This window comes from Boeremia exigua (assembly GCF_020726555.1).
Source record: "Boeremia exigua strain MPI-SDFR-AT-0100 chromosome Unknown C7974scaffold_2, whole genome shotgun sequence".
NCBI lineage: Eukaryota > Fungi > Ascomycota > Dothideomycetes > Pleosporales > Didymellaceae > Boeremia > Boeremia exigua.
This window is the reverse complement of record NW_025763519.1, coordinates 850,089-869,715: the sequence shown is the minus strand read 5'-3', so window position 1 is coordinate 869,715 and position 19,627 is coordinate 850,089. Positions and strand designations below refer to the sequence as shown.

At 51.8% G+C, this 19,627-nt stretch overlaps 10 protein-coding genes across 10 annotated transcripts; 2 read left to right on the top strand and 8 right to left on the bottom strand.

The window, feature by feature from the left end:
* Positions 1-62: 62 nt before the first annotated feature.
* C7974DRAFT_303418 (uncharacterized protein) lies at positions 63-1,430 on the bottom strand (the record flags this gene model as incomplete). Its single annotated transcript, XM_046137945.1, has 1 exon — positions 63-1,430. One exon carries the CDS (start codon positions 1,428-1,430, stop codon positions 63-65), a length of 1,368 nt encoding a protein of 455 aa, XP_046001260.1.
* A 164-nt stretch (positions 1,431-1,594) lies between these two features.
* On the bottom strand, positions 1,595-2,517 carry C7974DRAFT_446751 (histone acetyltransferase-like protein). The gene is made up of 2 exons (XM_046145610.1): positions 1,860-2,517; positions 1,595-1,811 (listed from the first exon to the last, which is right to left on the bottom strand). The coding sequence occupies exons 1-2, from the start codon at positions 2,346-2,348 to the stop codon at positions 1,626-1,628; spliced, it is 675 nt and encodes a 224-aa protein (XP_046001259.1). The 5' UTR covers positions 2,349-2,517; the 3' UTR covers positions 1,595-1,625.
* A 352-nt stretch (positions 2,518-2,869) lies between these two features.
* Positions 2,870-4,166, bottom strand: C7974DRAFT_98365 (heme peroxidase). Its single transcript, XM_046147656.1, has 4 exons — positions 3,816-4,166; positions 3,611-3,766; positions 3,298-3,564; positions 2,870-3,242 (listed from the first exon to the last, which is right to left on the bottom strand). The coding sequence occupies exons 1-4, from the start codon at positions 4,033-4,035 to the stop codon at positions 2,953-2,955; spliced, it is 933 nt and encodes a 310-aa protein (XP_046001258.1). The 5' UTR covers positions 4,036-4,166; the 3' UTR covers positions 2,870-2,952.
* A 1,200-nt stretch (positions 4,167-5,366) lies between these two features.
* C7974DRAFT_446735 (HotDog domain-containing protein) lies at positions 5,367-6,024 on the bottom strand (the record flags this gene model as incomplete). The annotated part of the gene is made up of 2 exons (XM_046145609.1): positions 5,367-5,904; positions 5,954-6,024. 2 exons carry the CDS (start codon positions 6,022-6,024, stop codon positions 5,514-5,516), a joined length of 462 nt encoding a protein of 153 aa, XP_046001257.1. The 3' UTR covers positions 5,367-5,513.
* An 87-nt stretch (positions 6,025-6,111) lies between these two features.
* On the top strand, positions 6,112-7,769 carry C7974DRAFT_385140 (DRAP deaminase). The gene has a single exon (XM_046140922.1). It carries the CDS (start codon positions 6,268-6,270, stop codon positions 7,672-7,674), a length of 1,407 nt encoding a protein of 468 aa, XP_046001256.1. The 5' UTR covers positions 6,112-6,267; the 3' UTR covers positions 7,675-7,769.
* Positions 7,770-7,989: 220 nt separating this feature from the next.
* Positions 7,990-9,663, top strand: C7974DRAFT_98264 (uncharacterized protein). Its single transcript, XM_046147654.1, has 2 exons — positions 7,990-8,328; positions 8,377-9,663. The coding sequence occupies exons 1-2, from the start codon at positions 8,096-8,098 to the stop codon at positions 9,161-9,163; spliced, it is 1,020 nt and encodes a 339-aa protein (XP_046001255.1). The 5' UTR covers positions 7,990-8,095; the 3' UTR covers positions 9,164-9,663.
* A 576-nt stretch (positions 9,664-10,239) lies between these two features.
* C7974DRAFT_98247 (heterokaryon incompatibility protein-domain-containing protein) lies at positions 10,240-12,466 on the bottom strand. The gene is made up of 2 exons (XM_046147653.1): positions 12,063-12,466; positions 10,240-12,012 (listed from the first exon to the last, which is right to left on the bottom strand). The coding sequence occupies exons 1-2, from the start codon at positions 12,349-12,351 to the stop codon at positions 10,415-10,417; spliced, it is 1,887 nt and encodes a 628-aa protein (XP_046001254.1). The 5' UTR covers positions 12,352-12,466; the 3' UTR covers positions 10,240-10,414.
* Positions 12,467-12,498: 32 nt separating this feature from the next.
* Positions 12,499-14,436, bottom strand: C7974DRAFT_385134 (ATP-NAD kinase-like domain-containing protein). The gene is made up of 2 exons (XM_046140921.1): positions 13,655-14,436; positions 12,499-13,607 (listed from the first exon to the last, which is right to left on the bottom strand). Exons 1-2 carry the CDS (start codon positions 14,165-14,167, stop codon positions 12,822-12,824), a joined length of 1,299 nt encoding a protein of 432 aa, XP_046001253.1. The 5' UTR covers positions 14,168-14,436; the 3' UTR covers positions 12,499-12,821.
* Positions 14,437-14,452: 16 nt separating this feature from the next.
* Positions 14,453-16,242, bottom strand: C7974DRAFT_98312 (uncharacterized protein). The gene is made up of 7 exons (XM_046147655.1): positions 15,985-16,242; positions 15,795-15,938; positions 15,587-15,742; positions 15,430-15,540; positions 15,203-15,379; positions 15,003-15,157; positions 14,453-14,957 (listed from the first exon to the last, which is right to left on the bottom strand). Exons 1-7 carry the CDS (start codon positions 16,138-16,140, stop codon positions 14,738-14,740), a joined length of 1,119 nt encoding a protein of 372 aa, XP_046001252.1. The 5' UTR covers positions 16,141-16,242; the 3' UTR covers positions 14,453-14,737.
* A 252-nt stretch (positions 16,243-16,494) lies between these two features.
* C7974DRAFT_408825 (fungal trichothecene efflux pump) lies at positions 16,495-18,478 on the bottom strand (the record flags this gene model as incomplete). The annotated part of the gene is made up of 5 exons (XM_046143353.1): positions 16,495-16,814; positions 16,865-16,975; positions 17,025-18,140; positions 18,203-18,397; positions 18,454-18,478. The coding sequence occupies 5 exons, from the start codon at positions 18,476-18,478 to the stop codon at positions 16,495-16,497; spliced, it is 1,767 nt and encodes a 588-aa protein (XP_046001251.1).
* Between the last annotated feature and the right edge of the window lie 1,149 nt (positions 18,479-19,627).

Sequence of the window (19,627 nt, the reverse complement as noted above, 5' to 3'; positions counted from 1 at the left end):
GGATTCGTCATGGATGCAGATGTACAGAAAAGGTAGCACTTTAGTGTCGTTACCATGCGGGATCACATCTCAGAATCTACCCCATCGAAAGCATCCTCCGGTACTAAACGTATTTCCTGCGATGCAGCCATAAGAGCCTGCATCTGGGTGACCAAGCTTTCTTGTGCCTTCCATTGCTGAATCTTTTTCTCGACGTCTTTGATCTGCTTATTCGACCACGCGATGGGATTGAGTGGAAGTTTTCCTAGGTGGATGCCATTTCCATAATAGGGGAATCCCTCGTGGCCGGGTAGAATGAGATGAGACCTTAAAGCTCTCACAGAATCAGAAATACCGCACAACATGTTGACCATGCGGTCGTAATCAATCGCTAATCTTTGAAGATGCTCGGTTTGAAGAGGAGTCAGGGTAGCCGCGCGACGCAAGAGTAGTATAACCCTAACAGCGTCTGCCTCCACGGGGTCTAGCGTTGATGCTTCTTCGTACCGGGCAGTGACCCCCCACAGCGGACGGAGTAGGCGCAACGACCACTTGATATGCCGGTCAATTTTCTGGTCAGGGTTCAGTGACGCATGCAGTCGCTGTCGTCGTACTGCACGCAAACAGTCTTCGGCATGGCCAAACGTGACTTTGTCCTCGCCCGTTTCTTCCATGAGACGTCTGAGAGCTCTTTCTTGCTTCAAAAAGCGGCGGAGCATTGGCTTCCACTCAACATACACTGCAACCGATGTTGCAAGTGGATTCAGGTCAACGGTCACGTCGAATGTGCGTCTTCCTGGTTCCAGCGGGATTTCCAGATCGAGGACTGCGGTGTCCAGCTGGATCATCCAGATTAACGCACCAAAGCCCTGGCTAGGCCGCTGAGGCTCAAGTTGACTCAGCAGCCTATTTGCGGAGGGCAAATCGCTGTGAAAGTCGTTCCACCATTGATGCCGGTCGCGCCATTGCTTGTCCATCTTAAACGCAGCATGAGATTGACTCCACGGAGGCCCAACGCGCTTTTCTGAAGGCGCGTTCGGTAGTGGTACACCATCTCGTAATGAGTCGAAATCGGCGCGCACAAGATGGAGTTCTTCGTATTCTTCATCCTCTAGATCTTCATTGATGATTGATTCCAGAGGCCCTAGATAACCGACCAACTGTGTTCTTTGGAGGTAATGGAATAGGATCGGTCCGTCAATGGCATCACGGAAGCCGCGACAGACTAGCCGCCAGTCGAGTACATAGGCAACAGGGACAAACTCCAGTATGAGTACGAGTAACTCGGCGGGTAAGTGGGGCATTTCCGACGACTGGGGGCACTGGCTCGCGTCGATTGAATCGAGCAGCGCGTCGACATCCTGTGAGCTCCATTCGATGTTTAGGTGACTCGCAAGCCATGCTGGAATCTTCGTGTCTTGGATGTCAGCCCTGGTGTTTGTCGATGCCATGATGCAATTGTGGAGATGGAAGGACGCGACGAGGAGCTTGACCATGAGTAAGTGGGGCGAGCCACAAGCGTGCAAGTGCCAAAATGTCGCGCCGCCACGTGCTTTTACTCTGCTGACTATCACAACAAGTCCCAGGACTCAAGGCCTCCAGGTCATAAGTGCTCGTTAAAAGTCTCAATTTCTCGTTATCTCCATCTAGTCTGTCGAATCTGGCTCAAAATCATATCCATAGACAATCGCATCGATCTTCTTCCCAGGATAGCTCTTCAACACTCCACACTTCTTCACTCGCCCAATTCTCTCAAAGCCCAATGAATCCCAGATCCTCGTGGATGCAACATTCGTTTCATACACAAGATTGAACACCGAGTACGTGAAACCCTGCGTCTGTCAGTGACCCATGCTCTACAACAGCTTGCAGATACATACCAGCTTAGGCGCCCACTTGAGATATTGCTTTCCAAGCAGCTTTCCCACACCCTTGTTACGTGCCGCAACCGTAACCAAGAACCCGGCGTTGCACACATGGCTGCTGCGCCCGGGGTAATTTGGCTTCGTGTAGAAGCTCCCCAGACACACGGTGCTCCAGTCTGCATCCAGGTCCCTCACCTCTGCAGATGACCCAAAGGTGCCTTCAAGCATCACTGCCCCGAATACGCCGAACCAGTATGGTCCAAAGCCGGATAACGGCAGTGCTTCAAGCATTGGGTAGGTGTCTCCGCCCTCAATCTCGGCGCTGAGCTGCGCGTGCAGGAAAGCGACGAGTGATGAGGGGACCTGGTCGAGTGATGTGAAGGGGATGATTGTTGCGGACGCACCGTTCTTAAGCGTCACGTGTTCTGGAGTGAAAGCGTGGGCTGCTCCGTCCACCTTGTGCAGGATTGGGGGGGAAGTGGGGTCGTCGAGCATGGCGGGCATGGTTGCGGTTGTTGTTGCAATTGATCAATTGGTGAATCGGGGGTCGGCTTGACTCCAGTTTTGAGGCTGATAGGGCGTGTGCATGTACTTCTGCATGGAGGCTACGGATGGCAGGCCGAGTGCTAGTTAGCGCGGGGCTCCGATCTCGCACAAGGTGTGAGCCAAGTATTCCACCACGAAACAGCAAAGTAGGAGCAATGTAGAGAAACTCTATAGAACACTTCTTTACCTACAATGTAGGTAATGCCCAACTAAATGTCAGCCTTGGGTGTTATAATAGCTACAAGTTATGTGTTAGAAATGATTAGCTTGAAGGTCGCTTGACCACCGTCATCCCGTCGGCAAACGCAGTGTTCTTCGTAGGCTACGCCCAACGTCAATTTCTGTGGGAACAACTAAATGAATTGCGGTATTATACCTGTCTGGATATCGTTGGTAGCTGATGGATAGGGTATAATCGAATTAGCAGCTCCGAAACTGATCAAAGGGAACGGAAACCACCCATGTTGAGGACACAGTTACTCTGAATCAATGAAGATGATGTATTTTGGTCTATGATATATATAATTGAACGCTAAATTGCTGCAGAAAGTAGAGTAACACCCTAGTGCCTGGGCGCAAACATCGGCATGCCCTTCATCTCCCTCTTCACGGCTGTCGCGCTGGGAAGGAAGTCGGTGCAGTCGATCAGTCCAACGACCCCATTCGAGCCAAACCTCTCCATGCGCGCCATGGCATCAGCAAACTTGCCGTTCCACTTCCCTGCATTGCCGACAAAGCCCTTGAACTCCTTGCCAACAGTCGCGTGTGCGGCCAACTTGGCATCTGACGGGAGAACAAGAACACCCTTGGGCGGCGCCGTGGTCTCAGAGTAGTACTTAACATCCCAAACGCCTAAAAGGAGTCAGTACAAGGATACAGAAGCAGGTGGTGGTTGTGGCAAGCTTACCTGGAGTGCTGTCTTGCGGTGCTCCAACGTTGGGCGCTGTCTCGTCGAAGTGGAATTGGTTGCTGGTGCTGTGGGCGCCGAGAAGTGCGGCAAGGTCTACTGCATCAAAGCCCTTGTCTTGGAAAAGCTTGAAGAGACTGTCTGCTGAGGCTCTGACGTCTGGGAGCAGACCCGTGGGGGCGCGCGTAGTAGAGTCTGTGCGACCAACATAGGTCTTCACGCGAGGACCGCCAGGGCAAGTGACAATTGCATGGGAGCCGGCGAAGACTGATTGAGTTAGATGAGTAAGACTGGGGACTGGAGGGTTATGTACCAATTACGTCTGCAACGCTGACTTTGTAGTTGTCTGCGACGGACTTCAAGTATTCGGCGATCGGTCGAAGGCCGTTGTTCTCGGGCTGATCCACCTCGTTGGCCAATATCAGGCTACCATCACAACCGCCTGAGGCGCCTAGTGTTTTGTTCCATGCTTGTAAGTGTTAGTGTGTGCGACTAGAGAACGACGAGATGTAGCATACCTCCGCAGTCGTGGAAGACAGCGCGGATGGCCGCGCGTGCATCAGGATTGCATTCCCCGTTGGTCAGGAACTTTGCGGTGAGGTCCTTTGAGATCAACTTCCAGACAGCCGGACAGCTATTGGATGAGCTGCGTGCAAACAACTGCGAGATATCTGGAAAGTTTGGGAGAGAGATGGCAGTCGCGGAGGACGCCAGGAGAAGAAGGTTGGTGAAATGCATGATATCGAACGGGGATCTCTATTTGGTAGTGTAGAAAGAGGAGAAGCGGATGTTCTTCTGATTGTTCGAAGTACTGTTTGGAGATGGAGATGCTGAGATGACTATTGACAGGACATGAAGATATCTTTATATGCTCTCGACATGATCATGGAGGTGCTCCAGATTTGACAACTCACCGTGGAATTGTCCGAGCACATCGCCGTGAATGGCATCTAGACACTCCATGAACTGCAGACTTGGCCATAGCTCTGCGGCTACTTGCTCTAACAAGCAATGCACTCAAGACGAGGCAGAAAGCTTGGCGGTAGAGGATGGGTTAGATAGAATCCGATAGAGTGAGGAATACCAGACAAAAACCACATCGGAGAATAACGGTGGGGATTGCCAAGCGAGTAGCAGGTCGAGACCAGCCACATATTGCTTGTATTGACTTGACTAGGCTTCATTATTTCGAATACCTTGCAGCGTTGGAGTCCTTGGTAAGGTATGGCTCCAGTAGTGTGCTGTAGTGGGAAAGCGAAGCGAACACGCAGCGGCGCTGCGCTGTAGCGTATCCGGTGTACAGTGGCACTGTAACAAGCTATCTCCAGTGCAAGATGCTCCTTTGCCGAATTGAGCTTGGCAGTGGACCAGGAGAGGTAAGGTTGAAAAATACACACGGCGAGGTCAGAGGCTAGATCTCCGGTGAGAACAATGCCATGCCGGTACCTCTAGGGCTTACCAGAAACCACGGGATCCGGGCGGTGGTGAGCCTGGAGGTCGGTTCCGCAACACGTGCGTGTCAGCGGAGATAGACAACTCAGCAGCCTTGCTTGTACAGATGTGTTTAAGCGTAGAGATGGTTCTTTCCGGAGTCGGCGTTGAACAGCCGCGAAGGGTTTGGTTCACGACATTCTAGGGCTGTCTGGTGCCCCGGACTGGGGAATTAGCGAGGCGTGGCGTCGCAGGGCTGAAAGTCAGACCAGATCAATCGAGAGCTGAGCAATGTGATTTGAACGATTGGACAGGCCTAGTTCCGGCAAGGGATACCTACTGTATGGGCTTAGGTTGACCCGCACAACTTAGTCCGGCAACAGAAGCGTCGCGTTCTATCTTCAGCACAGGGTAGGTATGCGAAGACTGCGCAAATTGTCGCTTCAAATGTAGCAATGTCCATTTGTCGAAATAATTGCAACCCTGATAATGATTCTCCATGTCGGCTCTTCCAAGGTGCCATTGTGCTTGTTAAAGCGCCGGCACTGAGAGGTGGTCGCGGCCCGCGTTATAGCAGCATCCCGAGCTTTTTAGTTAATGCAAGGCAGCTGCTCCACGGTACCCCGCCTCTCCGGACTGCAAGTGGGCCTTGCTTAAAATAACATACTTTGCTGAGGCTGAGCGCCTCAATTCGAGATGGACTCATCATCGATGCTGGCGTGCCACTGACACTTCACTAAGTGGAGGATCTTGATGAAGTTGGAGCAGGCGCGGCCATTCCATTGCTACAGCTTCGCCTTGTCGGCCTGGATCTTCTGCAAGCCATCTCTCAGCTCATCGGCCATGCCCGCCTCCCCCGGTTTCCTGCTCTCGCGGCCAACGAAGACATGGATGAACTCGCCAACGGCCTTGACTTCTTCTTCGCCGCGCTCGAAGACACCAATTTCATACGTTACAGAGCTCTTGCCTAGCTTATTCACCCGCAATGCGAGATCGACTACAGCTGGAAACTCAGTGGGGGCAAAATAGTCGCAATGGGAGTGGACGACTAGTCCAATCTGAGACGATGTCGGTGGGTGCAGTGAACAATTTTCGATCAGGTAGGTGTTCACGACAGAGTCGAAGAGATAGTAGTACACGCTGTTGTTGAGGTGGTGGTACATGTCGTTGTCGCTCCTGGCTGGCGTCAGTCGATGTTCACGCCCTGGTGAAAACATCAGCATACCATCTTGTCCGGTACTCCAGATGAAATTTGTAATCGCTGCGGCGACGTGCCTTGAGCGCGCTATGAGCCATACTTTGCCTGACCGGTCAGTCGTATGGAGGTGTGATGCGGTTACATTGGAAGCGCCCGATCGCCATGTCTTATCGATACCGTCGAGCCTCGGCTCATGCATTGCAGGAGGCTGGAAATTTCTCGCAGAGCGCTTCGCCCACCATCGCAGCAGAGCCCCGCGTTTCGCCGTCACGCTGGCTCCTTCCCCGCGCATTCTCGCGTACCTTGCCAGCAAAGGACGTTTGCCCGTTCCGAAAACGTCCATGGCTCTTGTGACTTCGCCCGTGCGCGACAAGTACCCTCCGCTGCCCGACGACGCATTCCCCTTCAAGGAGCCGCCCAAGGTCGCCATCACGCCCTGTGATCCCTGGCCACCACCATACTACCTCCAAGATGGTCTACGCAAGGTGACACCATACCACTACACATACAACACGTTCTGCAAGGAGCGCTGGCGGGGACGCGAAATCCTGGACATCTTCTCGAGCGAGTTCCGCGATCGGCCAACCGAGTACTACGAGAAGGCCATCCAAGACGGGCGCGTGGTGCTGAACGGCAAGCAGGTCCCAAGTACCAGTACCATAGTCAAGAACGGCGACGTCATCTCGCACACGCTGCATCGCCACGAGCCACCATGCACGGCGAGCCCCATTGGCATCGTCCACGAGGATGACGATATCATAGTCATCGACAAGCCTGCGGGTATGCCAGTTCACCCTGCCGGCCGATACAATTTCAACTCGATTATCGAGGTCATGCGGGCCGACCGCGGGTACGGGTGGAATCCCCTGCCGTGCAACAGACTGGACCGCCTAACGAGCGGTATCATGTTTATCGGGAAGCACAAGCAGGCCGCCGAGAACATGAGCGCGCAGATTCGAGGGCGGACTGTGAAGAAAGAATACGTCTGTCGTGTTGTAGGCGAGTTTCCTGAAGGCGAGATCGTGTGTGAAAAACCCATTCTCCAGATCAGTCCCAAGCTTGGCCTCAACGCTGTCCGCGCGAATGGCAGAGAGTCAAGGACTGTCTTCAAGCGCTTGGCTTATTACCCGCCAAAGGACAATGGTGGACCAATAGCGGAGGGTGGAGACAATGCGACCACTGAAGGCCAGCCTTGGAAGAGCCTTCGCGGCTACTCCATCGTGCGCTGCTTTCCTGTCACAGGACGTACCCACCAGCTGCGCGTGCACCTGCAGTACTTGGGCCATCCTATCTCGAACGATCCTATCTACGCGAATCAGCGCGTGTTTGGGCCCTCTCTCGGACGCGGCATGTCGGAAGACGAAGGCGATGAGGACATCATGGCCCGTCTAGCTCGTATGGGGAAGGAAGAGGTCGCTGATGCCGTGGCGTATCATGACGAGATGGTCGATGCATACAACAAACGGAAAGCAGAGAAGCAGACTGGTGAGACCTGCGATGTGTGTGATACCCCACTTTACAGCGACCCAGGTACACATGAGCTGGGTATCTATCTGCACGCGAAAAGATACAGGTGCGAAGAAGGGAAATGGGACTATCAGACAGGATTGCCAGAGTGGGCTCTTCCACCACCAGGCTACGAGGGGCCTACTGAGAGCACCCAGGAGAGCGATCCCTTGACGGTCGACCTGGAAAAGCTGGGAATTGCAGACGAGCAAGTAGAGGAAAAAGCTAAAGCTGCGGCTTGAACCAATCCACATTTGAGATAGACGAAATCTAGATACCCAACTTCGTGCATTCGACTTCATCTATCGACTGCACCATTCAGATGCTACGCCGTGTGACTATGCAGCCCTTTAGAAGGAGCACTCTATTTAGGGCTCACGAGAAGCGCTGTATTCCGAGGACTGCTCGAATTGCCGTATTCGGTAAGAGGGGCAAGGTAAACACCAAACATGCCCCGCAGTCGATGATGCAATTGGATATTCGAGTCAAGGACCACATCTTGCAGAGACAAATGCCGTTTAGCCGCCGTTCGATCTTCAATCTGGATTCTTCACAATCTCTATATATACTAGGTCACCGTGACGTTGCATTGGACCATAAAAGTGTCAGTTCCTTCCCATCTCGGCGTCAATCCTTCGCACTTATCAACATACAACACACAACATGGCTACCGGTATCGCCCTCGTAGGAAGTGGTATCTTCGCCAAAGAGGAGCACCTTCCCGCCATTCTCGCAACACCGCTCCTCAACCTGAAAGCAGTCTACTCGCGCTCTTTGTCTTCCGCGAAAGCCTTGTCGGAGCACCTCTCGGACGTGGATCTGTATAGCGAAGACTCCGAAGGGGCGACATACGACGACCTTTTAAAGCGCTCTGACGTCAAGGCTGTGATCATCGCGTAAGTGTCCAGCTCACAACAAGTCATCTACGATGCTGACTGGCTCAGCCTCCCTATCCTCGTGCAACCAGAATACATCAAGCGCGCACTCTCAGCAGGCAAACATGTGTTGGCTGAGAAGCCCATCGCGAAAGATGTGGCCACCGCCACGGAGCTGATAACCTGGACTTCCGACCCCGCTAACACGAACGCAACCTACTCCGTTGCCGAAAACTTCCGGTATTTGGAGTCTTTCCTGTACGCGTCCGAGCAGCTCAAGTCGCTCGGCCGCATCCTGACCTTCCGGTCACGAGTTTCCGCCTTCGTACAGACCGGCGGCAAGTACTACGAGACCTCGTGGCGCAAGACTCCGGAGTATCAGGGTGGCTTTCTGCTCGATGGCGGTGTTCACTTCGTAGCGGCGACACGACTATTGCTGGAAGGCGGCGGCGAGAAGGTGCAGAAGGCCAGCGCGTTCACTGCACAGCTGCAGCCGCATCTCCCACCTATCGACACTCTACACGCCACATTGCAACTGGGTTCGGGCGCCTCGGGCACATTCTCAGTTTCCTTCGGTACGACCGATACTGGGAGCGAGTACTTCGTTGCCGCGGAGAAGGGCACGGTGACTGTATTAAGGGGCAAGGTCATCGTGACCCAGGACGGGAAGAGCGAAGAGAAGGTGTTTCCCGACGAGGGTAACGGCGTGAAGCAGGAGGTCAAGGCATGGGCTGAAGGGCTAGCACAGGGCAAGCCGAATGCGCGACAGAGTGCTGAAGAGGCGCTGGAGGATCTGAAGTTTTTGGAGGCGGCGCTGCAGAGTGGCGAGAAGGGCGGACAGCCGGTTGAGATCTAGAGCCATGCCCACAGTCAGAGCACGATGTTTTCCAAGTGCGTAAGAGAGATCAGTGTAACACTGTTAAAAAAAGCGCCGTCTCTGGTCTTCGTTACATACAGGCTCTCACGACAGGAGTCAATGAATTAGAGCATTGCAGTACCGGCGGCCCCGACTACTGAATAAGACATGGATTCCATGTTGTTACACTCCGGCGACGCCGTCGGCGGACTTGCCGTCGGCATACCATGCCGCGCCGATTTTGCGGCATCTTACTTCACCACACCACACCGCAGCGCACGCGACATGCCGAGATGAGACAAAAAAAAGGTGGCCTGAGATTAATCATGGGAGCGCAGGATTCGTTGATGTGTGTGCCCTGCAAGGTGAGAACTTGAAGCAAGACTAGGCATTCCAGACACAGTGGCCGCTGACGGCACGGTGAAGCACCGGGTCCTTCTATGCCCTGACGTCGCTGAGCTGAATAATCGTGGGTGGGACTGTAGGGTATGAAAGATAAATAAATACAGTCTCATTCTTCTACAGTATTTCGTGTACCACTCACATCAGGTACCTACTCAAGCACACAAACACAAACCCAACTTGAAGACAATCTTCACACCTCACTCTCACCAACCCTACTGATCCGCCAAACTACTTCTACACCAATAAAAAGTACCAAAAGCACGCTTGATTGGCGAAGAATAGCCACAATGCCGACAGCGACAAGAGCCCGCGCCCTCTTCCGCTCCTTCACCAAACACATCGCCGACGCGCGGCACCATTCGTCCTCGCCCAACCCCACGAGCGTCAAGCCTTACCCGCCACAGTACCGTGTAATGTTCCGTCGAGTTGGGAGAGCAACAGCGTTGTACGTACCCCTGCCCATCTCTACTTGTCTGCTAGCGATATCTTGTGGCTGAGCTAACGAGGATAGTTTTCTGCCCGGGTACTTCGCACTATTGGGATGGCCACTTTTCCCACCGTTGTTGTTCAATGGGCATATGTATGGGCTGGGACGTGAACCGTGGACGCAGGTGTAGGCTGGGCTTATGGGGTAATGGAGATCAGATTAGCTGGTCACACAAATGGGTGCGATTTGTGCTCCTACGTGTAGAAAGGCAGGTGTCTTACTGCCTTCAGAAAATGATATCAGCACTGTATCGGGAGCTCTTCACAGCAGAGTGATGTGAAGCATTGTGCTCTCCAAGAAAACTTGCAGATATGGTTCTTCTTCGTCGCAAAACAGTAAGAACAGACACGCTACGTGTTCTACTCAAGTCTGAAGCGCTTACGTTGTAGACTCTCAAGGTCTAGTGTATTCGTCGCATATCCATAGACGGTATCTGCTGTTTGGCCAATGCCAACACGCCTGTAAACCCCTTCGCGGATCGGTTGCACTATAAGGAAGTACGTGACAAATCCAAGTTTTGGGTGTACGCGTTGGCAGATAATGATTGCTGTCCAATCGGTGGAGCTAGTGTCGTCTACGATTTCATCCAAAGTATCCAAGTATCCAGTACCGATGAAGGCCCCCAGATCGTTTACAATTTCGAGGACTTGCCGTAAGTAGGGAGTACCGTAATCGTGGCTAGCATTAGAGTTGGAGATGCAGTTTGGGGTGAAGTAACTTGCTACCAATTCTATGCAGACACTGTCGCTGGAAGAAGAAATGATGAAGTTGTTGCTGGAAGGTGCTACTACAGATGATCCAGCTATGGTAGCCTCATGTTGCGAATCTGAAGCACGCGAGTCTAGATCATAGATCTGTTTTTTGGGTCCATACGTTGCGACCCAGGACCACGTCGGTGTAAGCGAGGTTTTTCGCTGGTTTGAATCGATAGGATACCACAACAAGCCCGCATGTACGTCTTCTAACCAAATACCGGCCAGGTATGAAAATTGTGTTGCTTCGCCGAACTTTTGTGCAATACCACTGATGGCAACACCAAGGTCTGCACTGTACGAGATTTCCATCGTCGTATAGTAGGCTAATATTCGGTACCACTGCAGCATGAGAACTTCCTGCGTAAGTTTGTTGGGTTTTTTGTTGGAGCTGATAATGTTGTCAAAGGCCAGGCACCTCTTGAGGCTTTCTTGACGCCAGTCGGTCTCGGTCCAAAGTCCAGAGCTTTCCAAGAAGCTTCCCTCCCTTGCAGAAGTTTCGAGACATTCCCAAAACAACTCATTGTGTTCGAAATGAACGATTCGGGTAGACAATAGGCGTTCTTGAAAGGCCCATGCTCGAGTACTGAGTGAAGAATTCTTGAATACCTCCTCCCATGACGGTCGGGCCGGACGAATTTGTAGTCCCGAGCCAAGACGAATTGATGCTCGATAAGGCCGAGGGCGAAGGAAACCGGTTCTTGCATCGGCTGCGCTGAGGCTGGAAAGAACAACGAACGCGTTACGATAGTAATTTCCCATCTGGGCAGCCTCAGCGGCCCAGTCCTCTGTGCTATCCTGGATGATACATAGGGAGTCAACCCAGAGGTACCGAATGCTCAACTTTCTCGTAGCGAATATAGCATCTTGCAGGTTCTGAGACATAGCCTGCAAGTCGATACGATGTAGGAAGTGATCGAGAACTGCTTTCGTAAGTTTCAGAGGTATACCAGCTGCCCCCCAGCAATGACTCAAAGCTGCATAACGCTTGTTTACATCAATTGTAGGATGTTCTACGATCCGGAGCTCCGGAAATGAGCCAATGTCAAGTAATCTGGTCGGCTTTGCTGCCAAATTGATCTGCCGACAAGTCTCATGGTTCTCTTCGCATCCCATGAGCCATTTACCAATTAATTTCCAACAAGGCTCTGTGTTGACATGCGCCTGAATGAGTCGAAATGGTGTAGTAGACAAGACTGATTGTCCTTGGAGTGTGCTATTAGAGAGATATTCAATGAATTTGTGAGAAACTCACTTTGCGCTGTATGAAGCTCATAAAGATGGAGAACGTCGTTGAAATCAGTCACTCGCAACAAGGAGCCCTCTTTTTCGAGGGCCAGATCTGCCGGTTTCGCGGATGACCGTAACGTCTTTGAAAAGATTTCGTCAAAGAAAAACAGACAAAGACCACACTTTCGAGCTGCCGAGATTCGCAAGGTCATTTCACCATAGGTGACAGAAACCGGGCGGCGAAGAACTTCTCGGCACGTGGCACATAGCGTGTCGTTAGCCCAGGGTATCACAAAAGCTGAAGACTCCGACATGGTGGCGCAGACGCAGGGAAATTCAGAGCCACCAGTGCAAGACGTATGTACTCTCAAGAGTCGAAGGGATGATGTAGGTGCGGGGAGGAAGGCTGAGCAAGGAGTGATCACATCAACCCTGCAGCTGCAGAATCATGGCGGCAAGCGACGCACGCAATTGGTACCACGCGAATTCGCCGCAGATCGGTCGTAAATACCATGTACAGTACGTACATGACCTTTTTCGGGGGAGGTATTGGTGCATCCATTATATCAAAAACAAAAACTTAGTTTAGGCTTTAGTTCTTGGAATACGTTCCACTCTATCGTGATCTACTTTCGGCTCTTGGAAATTGTGTCCAATCAGCAGATCATGCGCGTCAATTGTTGTTGCGAGATACCACTCAAAGTTTCCAAGATTCTGCGTCTGTCAGGTACCATGACTGTTTTTGCCAGGAAGGTATGCTGTAGTGATGGTCATTGCATATTGATTAATCCTTCCACTCTTTGAACGCCTTTTGCTTTTCCCTACTATTCCACTGTAGGGTCCTCGAGATACTGTTGATCCAATCCGTCTTTCTCCTTTCCATAGGCAACACACATGGGAAGGGGAATCTGCTCGCACTAATCGTGACGTAGTCGCCAGGCTTGAGCTCGACCCTTTCCCTCCCGTCGAAGCTTGCCCATGAGCTTGTTCGTGCATCGTACGGTACTCCGCAGCGCAAGACTATCGTGTCTGGGAGAATGATGGGCCTGAAGGATAGAGTGTGTGCACAGATGGCCGTGACCAAGATGACCGGGTTGTCAGGGTGACAGAGGGAACCTCCTGCAGCCAGATTGTATGCTGTGGAGCCGGTAGGTGTCGACACGCAGATGCCGTCTGCTTGGACAGTCGTGAAGTGTTCGTCATCGCCGAACAACTCAATCGATGACATGGTCGGATTTGGGCCGCGGTCCACGACTACTTCGTTGAGAATGTTGTAGGTGCCGTCGGGTCGATGTGTATGATGGTCCTCTGCTTCCTCACCAATTAGCTGCTCCACTAGGTCAGATTGTCCCTCATTGTCGCGGGTCTGTGAGCGCATGACAGTCGCCTCGAACCGCAATCGAAGGTTGACAGTGATTCCTTGCTCGAACGCTTGCGAAAGTGTTTCTGGGTAGCGATCGAAATCGAACTTGGTGAGGAAACCCAGCGATCCTAGAGAGAATGCCAGAACCGGTGGTACTACCCGTTGAAACAGCCACGAAGAGTACAGTACGGTTCCGTCCCCACCAAGCTTGTGATGTCAGTACTGACTCACAACTCGTGCTACTATCTACTTACTGCGAGGACGATATCAAAGGTCTGTGGCTTCTGCTGGGCGAGTTCGTTGGTCCAGAACTTCAGGCGCCCTTCGTACGACGAGTTCTTCTCCAGCAGACCTTTCCTGTCGAAGATCTTGTTATCCTCCAGCGTTTCCTCAACGTACACTTTGTAGTCAGGGCTTTTTGTTAGAAGCCATTCGACGGTCTCTCTCGTGTTTTTGATTAAGCCCTCGTCGTGTGCTTTGCCCAGGATGAAGATGTTTTTGACGTGCAGTTTCAGACGGATCTGCGCTAGCTTCTTAGATAGTTCCCTGATTCCAAATGCCATGTCCGATATTTGTTTCTTGGTCAACAATCGTGAGTGTTGTGTTTCCTCAGCGTGTGAGTGAGGATCTTTGTCCATAAGACGCTCCTGAGCAAGCCCTTCGTATGACTGATCATGATGTTGGGTAGGAACGCCATCATGCTTTTCGAGTAGTTCGTGAACTATACACGATGTGGGTCGACGGTCGTTGCCTGGACGAGCGGACATCTTGCCGAAGCTTGAGTGTTGGAGTGGAGGTGCAAGGGAGGCTTTGCGTCGATGTATGTTACCGCCTTCGAAGATGACCTGGGCCTTTTAGTTGGTCGTAGTGGTGTTGGGGATGCGGGGAGGGTACCTCGAGCGCTTCGTCATTGCTAGTCAAACTGTTGGATCTCTTGGAGTCTTGGTCGCAAACTTCATTCTCAGAGTGGAAGTTAGCCTCGACCGCGTCGTCATGACGTTATCTGCGAATACCTCATTGACGAGAACCGCGGCAGAGTCTGTCGCGAACAGCGCATTCGGATCGCAGTAGTCTTTGGTCATTGCCACGATCTCTGACTGAGAAGAGAGCGATTGAGGATGCCAAATGTGGTGTTCTGGTTTGGATGCTGGGAGAAGTGCGCAAAGTTCAAGGCCCAAGCACCAGGCCGGGCGCGACCGTGCTTGACGCGGGGCAGCCAAATACCCCACTAGGTACTTATCAATCACGATCGGCCTGCAAGCCATGCTCACTCATCATTAGCATGGTTGCACGCGAGCAATGATTTGTTGGATCGATTGCTTGCGAAAGCACAGCATTCAAAGGGGCACTTCGACGGATTGCAGCACCTCTTCCACAACGTCGTCGGCCGTCACACCATCGAGTATAGCCTTTACCGCTTCAAGGGAGCTGCCCCACTGCAGACTGCGCTCATTCTCCGGTGCGGTGATGACGATTCGATGAGGATATATCTTGCGGGCTGCAAGAGCTACCATCGATGGCGATATGTAGTCGAGTCCGTGAAGAGGCGCAAGAGCACTGCCGAGGTTAGCAGCTGCGAGCAGGTAGGACAATGCCACTGACCATGCCAGGGTGTTAAAGTGCTGTGTAGCCAACGCTGAGATGCCGCCAGCGACAGCTCGATGGAGCCTCATGAAGACTGATATGTTGTGTAGATACGCACGAACTTCAGAACTGATCTTGACATCAGACATGCGTGTAGTAAATGATGTAAGGTCCTGTTGCGGATTAGTAGATGCATTCCGATTCAAAAGGGCACCTACCTCTGCTGCAAACAAGGCTTTCTGAGGCATGCTTTTTGTAAGACCGAGTGGAGGCGTTCGAACGATAGACGAGATTGATCGATCATCTTCGAGGATGTGCCCCTTCCCGTGCTGTTCCTCCAAATTCGGTAGCCCATCTTCGAAGTAGTGTTTATGGGAAATGAAGAATTGGTCGTTCTGCAGTCGTTTTAGCACCAACCGCTGATCAGATTGAATAACACTCATACGAGATGCATAGTCAAGCGTGTAGGGTCAAGGTCGTTTAATGCAATGAATAGAAAAGGTCTAGGCGCAGCATGAACGGCGGTTCGCGTGAAGTTTCGTTTACCTCTAATAAGCTGCAAGATTTAGAAAGGGTCACAACGAATTGCTTGTGGATGGTACCTCAAGAGCCTGGACTTGAACGTGTGAAGTAGCTCGATCGAGATTCTTTGCAATGACAACATTTGCAATCTTCCCGTTGTCAAGCTGCGTAAAATTGCCAGGCGTGCGCGAACTACGGCGGTCAGGTCGCTTCGGTGATCCAGAGAGTGACGCAAACTGTCGTGAAGGTCAGCTATCAGACATGGTGAAGACACGCGAAAGATATCACCTGGACAGCGCTCGCTTCGCTTTTATTGCCAAAATGCTCTTCTCTTTCATCTTTTACGAGGATGCCACAGCCAAAGTCGTCGAGAGTGGTATGCTCGCTGCACTCCAAGACCGCCCACGTGAGGCCAAAGACATTGCTCGCAATCTGACCGAGTTAGTACTTTGGGGAAAGAATGTGCTTTGTTGCTGACCAGCTTTAGCTCTTCTTCAACGTCATCGAGTAGCTGTCTTTCAGTCTCAATAACGCAGTGCTGCTCAGCTACAAGGCAGACGAGAGCTGCGAGTTCCAGGTCGCTCAAGGTTTGCACCTTCTCAACCAAACGGTCACGCGAGTCTTCCATCGACATACTGCTATCCGGTATATCACTGTTTACATGCTGAGATGTGCGTAATTATTGGATGCAGATTGAACCTTGAATCGTTTGGTGGTTGAGTACGAAGCAAGTCTTGCCATGGAAAGGAGTGTGAGGTTGCGTGGGTTCTAGCGTGACACGGACCACCGACACTCATCCTTCATCACATCGCGTCGACCTCATCTTTCATCATATCATATCTGAGGTATGACAAGCAATGGAATAATGCAAGAGGCTTCAGATTTATAATTATGAATTCAGAACATCCGATTGACACGTCAACAGTGGGCTGATCACCGGACGTGCTCGCCTGGATCTCGAACCACCAGACAAGACGGATTGGGTGTCTCAGTACGGAACAGCTATGTGGTCGTCCATGTACTTAGAAATATCGCCCAAGAAGCACGCTGCGATGATGCTAACGCCTCCAAAAGCGATACTAACGTAGTACACATATTTGTACGCTTCGGCGTATGCCAACTGACCAGCGAAGACCACCATCTCATAGGCACCAGGAACGCCTTTGATTCCGGGAAGTTCTTCCAGAAGCGGTAGCAGCGACGCTCCGGTTATTACTATAGCTTCTTCGATGATCTTGGGAGATGTGATGTTCAACTTGGTCACCATCGTACCGCCAATGTAATGAGTCGCTGCCGGGACGAACTTGGCTGTAAAAAACGTTAGTGACTTCTTCGTCTATGGCAAGAGTCGTACGTACAAATGAAGACATTGTAGTATACACAGTAGCCAATCGAGCCACCGATGACGCGAATAGCCAAAGTGAGTGCTGCAACGGTCGCAATCAGATCATCTGGACAGATGATGGTCGCTGTATAGGTCAGCGAGTTTCGGCAAACGGCCCTAGTGTTCAGACTTACATATAATCGATGCTGGAACGACGATTCCGCCGATGCCAAGTCCAGCCAGGACTAACAGACCCCAGAGTTGATACAAATTGTCAACCCTTCCGATAGATAGAGCACCGCATCCGGCGGTCATAAGTATCGAGGATGCGATCAAAAGCTCCTTGTTGTGGCCCCGAAGTACTGAAAGCAGCCACAGGACGATACAAGCTCCAGCTAGAATAGAGAAACCAACGGGAATGCCGCGAATTCCTACGCCTACTGGGTCATGACCGTATACATTGAAGGCTTGCGTCGGCCAGAACATCAAGATCGAAAAGAAATTGGCGCCCGAGATGAAGGTGATGACCAGAGTCAAACCGAGAATGCGAGGCTCTTGGCGGAGTCTTTTCGGAAACATTGGGTGCTTTGCTCCATAGTTCTCCCATAACACGAAGGCTATGATAAGGACAGCGCCGATGATCAGAGGTGCGAGGACGTGGGCGCTGGACCATGGATATTGGTAGCCACCCCATTGCATGCCGGCCATGAAACAAATCATGCCTCCGGTGGAAAGCAGGCCACCAATATAGTCGATTTCAGCCAGTACTTGCTTTCGGCTCATGCCTAGGCTGTTCACTCGCGGCGGTGGGTGGTAGAATACTACTGTAAGCGCCAGTCCAATGAATGCCCACAAGCCACACCACAGTCCTATCCAGCGCCAACTTGAATGCGATGCAATCAGTTGTGCCCAAAGAACCGAGGGGCAGAAGGGGATGATGGTGAAGATCAACACCGCAACGTACTTGCCGCGTTGACTAGTAGGCGCAAGCTCAGAAGTGACAGCGAGCGCGGTGAGTTCGTTGATTCCAGCGCCAATGCCGGAGAAGACCATTCCGCCAATGAAGACGTTCATCGTCTGGGCTGTAGAGCAAATAATCATGCCCACAATCAGGAAGATGGCACCAACTATTGCGACCCATCGGCGGCCCACGATGTCTGAGATGGAGCCTACGAATGGGCAGACTGCAGCCAAAGACAAGAGATTAGCCAGCACAAACCAGATCCACCGGTCAGTGCCGCCGATGTCTGCGTAGATATACGGAGGTACACCGCCGAATAGATAGACCGGTATCTGGCTTCCTGTCCATACTTCTCAATTGTTAGCTTCCACTAAGGTAAAAGGTCATCTGTGCCCAGGGGCTAGAACTTACAAAAGGCCATAGCGATTAGACTCATGATACGCCTAAACGTCATCGGCGGTTCATGGTCATGGTCTTCGCCGTCACCTTCGGTTCTAACTCCATTCTTCTCATAGTAGTTCGTGTGTCCTGGCACACGCTCGTTGGTGTGGACCTGCTCGACGTGTTCTATCGTAGCTTTCGCCGTTGGCGAGTGTGTCGAATTATCTAAGCAAGACGTCTGATAAGCTTGAGCACGAAACGATAACTAAGATTGGACTTACCAGAACTGCTGCTGCGTTCCGCCATTGTTGCCGCAAAGCCGGAAGCTTGGAAGGCACAGAGCTTGTGGAATTGGCAGGATCGCTTGGAAAGCTTGACTGGAAATCTCGCACTTGGTTCCATACACTTTCTCTTATATTCATAGCATCGTATCCCTGTCGCGGCATTTACGATTGCCTCCCCAGCTTTTGCCGGGGTACATTCGCGGGGTACAAACGCCACCTCCGGGCGTGGCTTGCATTCGAGCTGGCAAAAAGCGGTAATTACGCTCTGGGCCTTGTCTTTGGTTTGCACCGATTGGCGGGCATACAGTGCCCCTGACAACTTACGCAAGCTTTCAGACAAGCTTTTGTCCACGTGAACGAAGGCCCGTGTTGGTGCTTGATCTTCTCCGACACCAACCACAACCAGAGCCTCGGTGTTGCACTAGCGTAAAACTACCCCGCAGTCCGCATCAATTCACGGGCGATGAAGCTTGAATCCACTGTAGTGGAACGCCCTTGCCTGTTCTGCTCGGCAATCGATACCCATGCGATCCAAACGGGGAGGCATGCCCGAATTCCACCCAGCTCATGGGTGCTTGCTGAGAGTTTGATCAAGATATAGACTTCCAACATGTGTTTCAAGCTTTAATTTGCAGCTCTAGTACGCCGCGCCGGCACCATGTACCTACATATAAGCCCGTCGTCACACCCTCCTGTACTGTACTGAACTACTCGGCAGTCGCCCTAGATCTGTCCAAGTGAGTGCATGATGCTAACGAATCTAACAGACCAAACCAAACAAGACTGGAATGGCTAACCTAGTGTCTATGGCCTTTAGACTTCTCGATTCCTCGTGTTTGTTGATAAGAAAACCTCGGAACTGATTGAATCGTTGTCAGTGCGCCAGCAGATGTCCAGTCATAGCACTGACGCCACCCGCGGCATTTGTTCTGCGAAAGGTCGCCATATTGCCATGACTTTGACATCTTGACTTGCCCGGAACTCTCGGATGCTCTATCCAGTGATTTTCTGTCAGTCTAAATACTTTGTGGTAGAAGAGGGTGATTGCGCACGGCACTGATACCAGGGCAGTTGTAAAATCTGACTCGCCATCAATCTGTCATGATCTCGTCGACAAAAACTTTGTCGAAGTAGAGGGAAACTCACTCACGGCCTCCAAATGGATCTAGGA